Raw genomic sequence first — 11,055 nt, forward strand, 5'->3', positions numbered from 1 at the left:
AGAACACTCTGAACTTGACGTAAATTATTAGCTTTATTTTGAACTATTGACAGTTTTAAAAATACTCTGCTACTTGACTAACTAAACTTAGATATACCCCAAATTTGCCACATGACATAGCATGTGGTCTCAAACTCTTGTAAGAACATGTGACTCTTAATAAAAAACTGAGAGAAGTATTGAAAACATTCTAAACTTGACAAGAATTTAGGTAGGGTGTATCAATCATGTTGCAAGATTGGGGTGCATTTAAGTTCAATTAGTCAAGTAAATGAGTGTTTTTAAGACTGTCGATAGTTTAGGGATAAAAAATAATTCACGCCAACTAATTAAAAAATAGTCAAACTATATCATTCAAGGGTCTCTAGTGACTGTAACATGTAGTTCAAAATAAATCTTTAATTTTAATAATTGATGTGAGCCTTTATAGAATATTGAGAATTGCTGCAAAACTGACATGTCATACTTCTCCAACTAAGTTTGGAGATCTTTTCATTGAAATCCTTAGCGAAATTATTGGATATAGTCACTTTTTAATGAGAAAAAAATATGCATAAGTTATTTGCAATTGGGTAATTTACAAGATTAGATCCAATAAATTATGGTTTTGTACTTTTAATCCCATTTTAATTAAAAGATAATCTCCGCTTGAGAAAATTTGATTGGCAAAATTTCTTTGATCATCGGACATAAGTTGTAGGCATAAATTACTTTTATCTATGGAACATAATTTATGGAAGTATCGCAGAATTAGATATGTACTTTTTTTAATCTTGTTTATAAAATGACCCTGGGGTCTTATTGATTAATAAAAAAAGCTATGGACATTTCAAAATAAGTCAAATTAAAGCAGTAAATATTTGCTCAATTGGCTACAAACAGGTGTTGGTCAATTAAGTATAAGTTACAACGAACAGACAAGACTTACAAATACTATTCATTTTACTTATTTTTGTTAAATTAATCACAATTAAGTTATGATCATGTATTGACAAAAGTTTTGTTCACTACTTTTTCTCCACTTTATAAAATCATTCTTGTAATCTATCTACAAACAATATTCCACATATTTTTAGCTGAAAATGTATGCTACTAAATTATTGTTGAGACATTGCAATTTATATGCTCATATTACAGATAGGGGTATTCAAAAGCAAAATTGACAAATCGTATCAAATTTATAAATCGATTTTTTTAATACTAGTGATTTAATTGGACTTTGTTTGATATTGAGAAAGAAAACCCAAAGTCAAGCTCAAACCAATCCAATTCGATAATATATTTATACAAATTTTATAAATATTACTTTATACTTTAAAAATATCTATTATAATGTGATTTGATACAAATTAAATTTTATATAGAATTATAGCTTATAAGCATGGAATAACTCAAATAAAGCTCAAATTAAATTATATTTATTTTCATTATCACTTATTAAGAGCACTATCATTATGAGTTTTCATTATCTTTGTTGACTAAAAATAATTAAAAATCATCCATATGTATATATCTTCTTGTCTCCCACGTGACCAAGTTGCATGTATGAGCTAGCTAGGCATAACAAAATCGTTATTAATAGCAAAAGAAGATGCCACACACACACACACACACATATATATATATAGATGACCAACGCCTTGTATCTATTATTTAATAGGAAAAATTGTAGAAATCCCACCTTTTAGTTTATTTATTACCATTATCCCCTATAAGTTTTACAAATCTCCAAAATCTCTCATTTTCGCGCATCAAATTAGTGTATCTCACGCATCAGATAGTGTATCATGTATAAAATGTACATCAGATTAGTGTATCTCGCACATCAGATTAGTGTATCTCGCGCATCAGATAGTGTATCATGTATAAAATGTACATCAGATTAGTGTATCTCGCACATCAGATTAGTGTATCTCGCGCATCAGATAGTGTATCATGTATAAAATGTACATCAGATTAGTGTATCTCGCACATCAGATTAGTGTATCTCGCGCATCAGATAGTGTATCATGTATAAAATGTACATCAGATTAGTGTATCTCGCACATCAGATTAGTGTATCTCGCGCATCAGATAGTGTATCATGTATAAAATGTACATCAGATTAGTGTATCTCGCACATCAGATTAGTGTATCTCGCGCATCAGATAGTGTATCATGTATAAAATGTACATCAGATTAGTGTATCTCGCACATCAGATTAGTGTATCTCGCGCATCAGATAGTGTATCATGTATAAAATGTACATCAGATTAGTGTATCTCGCACATCAGATTAGTGTATCTCGCGCATCAGATAGTGTATCATGTATAAAATGTACATCAGATTAGTGTATCTCGCACATCAGATTAGTGTATCATTGTATCTGTTTTGAGGGATTTCTGTAATTATAAACTTTAAGGGATATATTGTAATTTTGTCTTAAAAGTATGTGATTTCTGTAATTTGCCCAAATTAATACTACCTTAGTATCAATTTATGTGATACATTATCGATTTCGCGATTCAAGCAAATCTATTTTTTATCTAAATTTTTCATATATATTAAATATTTTGAATTGATAATTATTGTGACTTATATATAGTACTTTTTTCGTAGTTTACAAATATATTAATTTCATTTAAAAAAATTTAAAGATATCGCGAGCAAATTCTCGATCAAACTTAAATTATTTCACTTTCAAAAAACAAAATATGTCACAAAAATTAGAAGGAAGGGAATAATATTAATTTCTATGCATGGTAATCCTATAAAGTTATCTTCTTGTACATATGTGACCAAATTGCAACCTGAAATCCAATAAACCAAACCACAACATGCAGCTGTTTTGTAAAATCTGCTGGTTTTTAGATTTGTTAAAAAAGCAATGTATCATACAATGAATAGTTGTATACCTCTTTTATATATAATGACGCACTAAAAAACATTATATTGAAATGTCATGCATGCATGAATCTAGCTACAAGTTGTACCCAAGAATTTCAACTCTTTCTTTCGTAAGCCCACGTGGTACTAAAATCCGTTCTCTTTTTCGTTTTCCTTTTTAATCCGTCTAAAAAAAATAATTTTTTTTAATTTGACCCTCTTTGACACCTAGAGAATTAAAAGGGTCCTTGTGTGTGCTGGGGCGTAGCTAGAGCTATCTCAAGGTGTCCAACTGGACACCATTCATTGGAAAATTATATTGTGTATATATATGTTAAAATTTATATTTAAAGGATATATATTTATAATTTGGACATCCTTGACAAAAGTTATGTCTTTGGCATATTAGGTGTCCATTTGAACGAAGAAGTTCTGGGTTTGAACCTTAAATAATACAATATTTTTTTGTTTTATTTTGACAGTCACATACCATTATTCTTGGATATCCTTAGTAAAATTTATGACTCCCCTGTGTGTGTATTTTCTTTTGGTGGGGTAGGGGGTTGTACTTTTGGTGAGGGCCCAGTAGAACGTAAGCCTATATAAATTCTTTATGATGGTCCGATATAGGACTGTATATAGAAGAAAAAAGAAGAAAGGAAAATAATTAAGCACTACATTGTAGCTAGGCAACAATATTTAACAGGATCAAAGTTGATAAATTCTGCAAAAGATGGATGATTCTTGGAGAATATGCATAGTACATTTGCATGCAAGAATTGACATGTTTTTGGTATGTCTATTGAATATAACAAAACATGCATTTACAACTTATAATATAGTAGTACTTTTTCCATTTCTAACATTTTATTCTAGCTAACAAAACATGATCAAAGTTGATAACAAAACATGCATGCTTTCGAAGTAGTAATTAACGATGATGGTTTTTCTTATTACATCAAGCGAAAGGCAAAGAGCTCATCAAGTGAACTAGCCTTCAATCTCATCGAAGCATATGTGCATTCTTCTACATGTACAATTTATCTTTGAACTTGAAGTTTAATTTATTGTCAAAGCTTATGGTACAACTTAATATTAATTTTTTTTTTCAAAGTCTAATCTTGAAATCATTTTTTCAAGTGTAAGTCTACAAATGAAATCTAGAGAAGATGATCGATGATATATCCTCTTACTTTACAAAGGTAAAGATATTTTTTTCCTTCCATTTTAACCGTTCATTAAGTTCGGTTGAGTACTTTCACTATGGTGTTTCCTTAATTTCTTTCTGATTTTGACTTATTGAATTATTAGAAATATAATAATAAAGGCAGCCAATTACACATGTTTATTATTTTCCATTTGCATGTACATTCTGTTTTCCAAATATATATGTAGTTTAATCATGACTTTGTTTCAATTGAAACATATTTTAAATTTGTAATGCTTTTGAAATAAATAGATTTTTCTATGTTAAACAAATCTTAAACTACTTGAATCAGCTATAAACAAAAACTTCATTTCATTAATGGCATCTTTTCATGCTACCAAATCTTTTTCGTATCTATAATTTTTATTAGCCAGATTTTTTTTTCCATTTCTCTTCGAGTATGAATAAAGATGTAGAGGATAAGTAATATATAATTAATGTATATTTTCCTTTGTTTAATATGATTCAATGTTCGATAATTGCTTTGCTGATTAATCCAAATATTTTGTATTTCATAAGGCGATCTTTTCTATTCATAGGATTCAAACTTCACCACGTCCTATTTATCTCACCACATTTCTTGCTATATATTTTGATAAAAAAACATAGAATTTCATTTAGACCGAAATGGGAAAACAATTCTATGAAACATATTTTACTTCATTTTTTTGTGTAATTTATTTCACGATATTAAGTTACATGTGTTCGTTTTTTAAAACAATTGCTAATATAAATAAATTGAAAATTGTGCTATTTTACCGTGATTATTGGTAAGAGTTATGCAGAGATTGATTGTGTAGAGTTTATATATATTTGATTTTTGGTTACTAGTTAATGTTATGCATATATTAATATATTAATAGTGTAAGAATAAATAATATAGAAATCAGATATGCAAAAATTACAGTACATAAACTATATCTTTGGAATGGTTTGTTGTACTAGAAATTCATTTAAGTTTTAAAAATAAAATATTTAATTACCATTATAATATTTCGAGTGAAATATATCCAAGTTCACTGATTTTCTCTCTCAATTCTTGTCTAGCAATTAATTTTATACAAAGAAACTAAAAAAAAATACAAAATATAAAATTATGCTAATTCTTATTCGTAAATACCTTCTTCCTGACCAAACAACCCATAATTGATAAGAGACCTTTTTGTTATGTTCTATGTGTATTTTATATGTTAATTAATCATTATGATATATGTTTTAACTAGTGATTCACATTGTATAAAATATTATTGGATATATGTGAGCATTCTTGTGTATATACGGATACGGAAGTTAGTGGTATTTTATTTTATTTTATTATATGATATAGATACATGTGAATATTCAAATTGTATATCATGAATATTCTTGTGTATTTAGAATTTGGGAGTTTTCAGGATAAGCATAAGAAGCATCTATTTTGGATCCAAGTGTCAATCCCACTGTCTCCAGTTGACTGCAGGAAAAGCTTTTTTATACCACATGAGCTATGGTGCAGTGGTGACACTACTTCATTCTTAATCAGAGGTCTCGTGTTTGAGCCTTAGATGTGAAGAAAATCATGTTGGAAACGTCACCCCAAATGATCCTGCAATGCGCAATCCAAATTTAATCGGAGCTTTGCCAACTCCAAACATAAAAAAAAGAAAGAAAACTTCTCTACAACATATTCACCGCCTGCACACTCACAATCATCTTTTTTTTTTCATATAATTTTTAAATACTTATAATTGTTTTAAGAACTTTCTTTGTGTTATATAAAAATATTCTTATTATTTTCGATTTAAATCGTTTAAAAGTTATATAAAATATTATATCATCTATCGTCTAGCAATACAAAAACGTTTTTAATGATTAACTACTTCTATATTTCGTTACATTTTTTTTTGACATCTTTCTTATCTTCCCTCTCTATTATTCATTTATCGTTCTTGCACTTTTTCCTCTTTTAATTTATAATTCATGCGATATGATATGAGATATATGATTTTCAACGAAAGTTTGATGTATAAAATGCGATTAAAATGAGTTGAATAAATTTGAGAAAATGTATTCATTTAGACGAAATAGGTAAATTCAAGTATGAAATATGATCAAGTTTATATTAAGTTTTTTTCTTTTCCTCGCAAAAAGTTGATATATTGTGAAAAAGCAGGATATTCATGGTAATTTTTTTCTTAAGTGAATAATCAAATTTAATTTAATGCAAGATATATCTTTTTTTTTAATGAAATGTTCCTGAAAGTGTTTATAAGGTGGCAGTTTGCTTCAACTTTTTATTTTTTTGGGGGAAAAAAATAGGATTAGGATTTTCAAAAAAACATTATTTGAACCCATATTCAATTAAAAGAAAAAAGAAAAGAAAACATAAACCAAAAAGAAAGTTTTTGAGTCCTTCTACAGTCTAAATTGTGAACCGTATGATACAGTTATCATACACGTGGCTAACTAAGGGGTTGAAGTGAAAAAGGCATACAGTAAACCCGCGGCGCAGGATATTATTCCCACCCCTCCCCCGAAAGCCACCTTCAGTTGAAAATAATCAGAATAAGTTAGGAAGGAAATTCGACGGAGAAGAGGCTTAGCGATGGCCGGCGGAGACGTAAGGAAGGAAGAGAGTGACGGCTAATTTTTTGAATCGATTATCGTAAGTGCTTTTCCCGCGTTTTTTTTTTGGCCTGGAACAGTGGAGAGTTTCTGTATTTTTGATGATTTTTTTTGTTGCGTGTAATGTACTAATTATAGTGAGATTCATGTATATCTGCAATTTTGATTTTTTCTGTTCATATTTTGTTGAGAAGATTTGACCGTCAAAAGGGGAAAGAAGTCGAGCAATTGTTTTAGTAACTTCAAGTAGATGATTTTTGTTATAGTACTGAATATATGTTGGGATAATTTTGTTTAATACACTTAAAATTGCATCGTAAACTGTATTTCTAAGAAATATGGTGTTAATAGCTGAAGAAATTAGAAAATTCTTAGTTATATCAAGGAGGAAAATGAATACTTAAACTTACTTGAAAGTTGAAATACATTAATGTGCTGCGTTTTTGTTCGTCGAATTATTGAATGTCTTTGGCTTTTAACTGTTATCCATTATCCTCCTTGGAGAGTCTTTAACACCGGACAAATAAGGGTAGTTGTGATTAAACAATGATGTTGTTCAAATAATTGGAGAGTTGTCTAATTGCTCCAAATAAAGGAGGAAAATTTAATCTCCACACCTATCTGAATGGGGGAAAACAGAAATCTTGCCATCTCTAGATTAAATAATTGGGAAAATATGATGTTTTAATTACGAGATATGAGGATATGTTGTGCTTATTTCTAAGGAGATGATCTATTATTCTACGATGGAAACAGTACATTATTAGCTTGAATTATGTACTAACGATCACTAAATCTTAAATATCATGAGCTGACATAAGGAATTAATTGGAAGTAAATTGAAACAATTAAGATAAACAAAGTGCATGTGTTCATTTAGAGAAATATTAACAATTGATTCTGATTATGCATGGTGATAACCTTTTGGAAGTGGAAAATATTGCAAGTTTGTAAGTTGTACAAACTATATAAAATAACCAATTTAGTTAAAGAAATTCATATGTAAATGCCTGAAAATTTATTCCTTGATTTGCAACAATTTCAAGTTAGTTTGAAGGTGCTTTGGAATGAGTGGATAGTGTTGGAGGGAAAACAGCTTGGATGTCGAAACATAAGCCAAATCATATGTGAGCATTACCTCAGTCATGGAACTTGAGTTTGAAGGCATACTTCCTGTTGGCTTACGATGAAAACTTCTCAACAGAAAACCTGAAGTAATTTTAAAAAACGATATATTAATATCAGAGCTGTTGACTTTTTCAAAAATATCAGAGCTGTTTTGTTATGCTGGCTGCTTCTGTGCTATATAAACAAAATGTGGAAGGTCATTTTGATGTATATGGCTGCTTCTGTGCTATATAAACAAAACGTGGAAGGTGATTTTTGATGTATATGTATACAAACTAGATGTTTATGTTGGAACTTAGAACTTAATTCCACTTTGAAAATTATTTGAATTTTCCAGTTGCTGGCTTCTATCTGCTGAAGTATACGATGTTAGATAACTGAGGTAAATCACTGGACTTATTGAAGATCCTGATGCTGCGTCTTAATTTTGTTAATTAGTAGCTCAGTTGGTACAACCTTGGACTTTTTCACAGTCCTGATAATGCGTCATAAAGATCGCAAGTTCAAGTCCTGCTATACCGAGATGCAAAAGTTATGGATCCTTATATTCTTATTTTTCACAGTAAATCCCCCTAGCGTGAAGAAAGGAGAGCCTCTCTCAAGTGATATTAGTAGGGAGAGGCATAATAACTGAAAAACTGGACCAAATTAATTCATTTCTTCGGTTTCGGTATTAAATTTTTTAAGACTTTGGTGTTCGGTTCTCGGTTTTTGGGTCCTTAACTGAAGAACTGAAATTTTGTGGAGCTTCAGTGTAGAATACTGCAGCGACCTTTCAGTGAACCATATCTCTAGGCATATATTCCCCTAATTATACTTGTATGTCCATGTTTATCAACATTTTGATGATATATAGTACAAGCTCACTTAAAGATTTTTTCTTCCCTCAAACTCAACTTCTAATGCTGATCTAAATATATCAGTGATCGCTCAAGAGACATGTATTTAAGAACAGAGGATTTTCATTATTAAATGGAAACTTTGAACAAGAGTTGTTGATACATTCAATCTTATTCTTAAAAAATAGAAACAATAAAGAATAAGAAGAGCAAAAGTTGGACACTGCTATGAAAGATTGAATGTAGGGAATAAAGACCAGTTTCTTTATAAGACAATAACAACGTGTGTACATAAGTGATGCTGCACACACCATCTCTAGCCCAGTTTCTACACAGTCTACCTCCGTTGATGGTGGTTTCTCTTCAACCCAGATTTAGTGAACCTTGGGTTTGCAGTAAGAAGTACTTATCAAGCGCATACCGAAGAACCGAACCGAATTAGAAAAAAACCGAACTGAATCGAACTAGTTCTGTTCGGAATTCAGTATGCACCAGTGAAGAACCAAACACCCACCCTTAGATATTGGCACAAAGTACATAGAAAAAATGGCTACTGGTTATACACCTTAGGATTTTAGCACAGATTATCTGCTGTCCGTGGACTATATATAATCATCATGGATTTATTTTTAATTTATCTATGTACTTTACCTGCACAATATCTTCTCCAGAAATGAAGTCAAGGAAATCACTGAATCCTCCTTCGTTATAGGACAATATATGTTGTTCATCGACAAGAGCTGGGGCAGGTCTAACTTTTTTACCTAAAGCTAGACTGTGAAGACTGGCAATGGAAAGGCGCTTTTTCTCTGAGTTAACTGCTGCTCGGTGGACAACACCTGTGTATTGACCATTGCTCAAGACTTCCATGTGATCTCCCACCAGAGCAATGAGGCCTCCTTCAATGACTGGAACCGAATGCCACTTTTCATCTCGATCCATGATTTGCAAGCCCTGATGATTTTGAAGAATGATGGATAGCAAAGAATAATCTGTGTGTGGTGGCAAGCCTAGTGCAAGATCCGGCTCAGGACATGCTGGATAGCAATTAACGGCAATGACCTGGGAGCCTTTTGCAATGTCTTCATGTAAGTAATCGGGGTTTAGTTCTAAGCTCTCAAATATTACTTCCATGATTTCTTCTTGCAACTTTTGTACTGCCTTTGTGTAATTTCCCATTTTCTCCCTGCATGATGAGCTGCTTTAGGCTTTTGAAATTATATTCTTCTTGAACATTTAGAATATATGTATATCAGAAATATTTCAGAGATAAACATATTCACTTAAGAATACAAGACTCACTTGTAAAATGTGGGGTTTGATGGCCACAAATCTATCCAATTTGAGATTGGATTAGCATAGTGCTTGAGGAAGTCTCTCCAAAAGGATACTTTGTCTTTGTCATCATTTAGACTGGTACTATACCTTACGGGGTCATGAACATTTGAAGACAAGAGATGCAGTTTTTCTTCACTTGGTAAATCGAAGAACTCAATCGCATTATCTAATGCATCTTTCATGACTGACAATGGAATTCCATGGTTGACTACCTGCACACAGTCATTTATTGCATGCATGCTGTTATTCTACGTCCAGGTTGAATTAGTAAAGAACTTCTTATTCTCTTTCCTTTTAAACTGCTAAGTATATGAAATCTAGGACGTCATCAACTGAAAATAAAGGGAAGAGAGAAGGAGATAAAGGCCAGAACATTTTTTATTTACTTGGTGAGTGTATATTGTTATCTCTTAAATGGTATCAGCATGAAGAAACTTTACGTACCTGGAAAAAACCTAGTTCCTTGCAGGCCAGGTATACTTGCTGGATTATCTGAGGCCGAAGAAGAGGGTGTTGCAGTAAGGATAGATCCACAATTGGCAAGCATGTGTTGGAGTTGGACAAGGTTCCGTTGGGGCGTAGGGATGATGGAACGATGTAACGTTTGGGAATACAGGTTAGTCCCTCTTCAGTAAGTGTCATGGCACTTGTAAATGAATCATTTGGTGTAGCTGAGCTCTTATCCATTTTGTTGTGTTTCAAATATGACTTGGACTCGCTATTTATATAACAGGAAAATATGAAGATATAATTATATTTTCCTTTTAAAAGTTTACTTATTTTGTTATACAATGAATATGTGTAGGAATTTGATGATACCATGACTATAAGCAATGAAAAGTATGCCTTATTGTATGCTCATAATAAATGAATTATTGTATAATAGCACTATTGTTATAAATGAAGGCAGGAAAATCTTAGATGATTTTCACAAGTTGATCCAGAATGTAGGGGGGGGGGGGGGGGGAAAAAAAAAAAAAAAAAAAAAAAAAGGGGAGGGAGGGGTAGCTTGAATGTAGGGGTGGAAGATGAAGTAGAATTTAAAATGAAATTAAAATTAAAGTAATAAAATTA

At 31.2% G+C, this 11,055-nt stretch overlaps 2 protein-coding genes and 1 long non-coding RNA gene across 3 annotated transcripts; 1 reads left to right on the forward strand and 2 right to left on the reverse strand.

Moving 5' to 3' along the window:
• The first annotated feature begins 6,585 nt into the window (after positions 1-6,585).
• Positions 6,586-8,187, forward strand: LOC107060757 (uncharacterized). The gene is made up of 2 exons (XR_001473507.1): positions 6,586-6,716; positions 8,142-8,187. It is a non-coding gene; the product is annotated as an uncharacterized lncRNA (long non-coding RNA).
• A 5-nt stretch (positions 8,188-8,192) lies between these two features.
• LOC102603384 (protein SRG1-like) lies at positions 8,193-10,932 on the reverse strand. The gene has a single exon (XM_006347914.2). It carries the CDS (start codon positions 9,820-9,822, stop codon positions 9,259-9,261), a length of 564 nt encoding a protein of 187 aa, XP_006347976.1. The 5' UTR covers positions 9,823-10,932; the 3' UTR covers positions 8,193-9,258.
• LOC107060744 (2'-deoxymugineic-acid 2'-dioxygenase-like) lies at positions 9,942-10,668 on the reverse strand. The gene is made up of 2 exons (XM_015308972.1): positions 10,426-10,668; positions 9,942-10,193 (listed from the first exon to the last, which is right to left on the reverse strand). Exons 1-2 carry the CDS (start codon positions 10,666-10,668, stop codon positions 9,942-9,944), a joined length of 495 nt encoding a protein of 164 aa, XP_015164458.1.
• Positions 10,933-11,055: the final 123 nt, after the last annotated feature.

This window comes from Solanum tuberosum, unplaced genomic scaffold (genome assembly GCF_000226075.1).
Source record: "Solanum tuberosum cultivar DM 1-3 516 R44 unplaced genomic scaffold, SolTub_3.0 scf00095, whole genome shotgun sequence".
NCBI lineage: Eukaryota > Viridiplantae > Streptophyta > Magnoliopsida > Solanales > Solanaceae > Solanum > Solanum tuberosum.

Coding starts and splice junctions, on each gene's coding strand:
- LOC107060744 (XM_015308972.1), bottom strand. CDS start 10,668: ATGGATAAGAGCTCAGCTACACCAAATGATTCATTTACAAGTGCCATG. Junction 10,194..10,425: donor AGGAACTAGGTTTTTTCCAG/GTACGTAAAGTT, acceptor GACTGTGTGCAG/GTAGTCAACCATGGAATTCC.
- LOC102603384 (XM_006347914.2), bottom strand. CDS start 9,822: ATGGGAAATTACACAAAGGCAGTACAAAAGTTGCAAGAAGAAATCATG.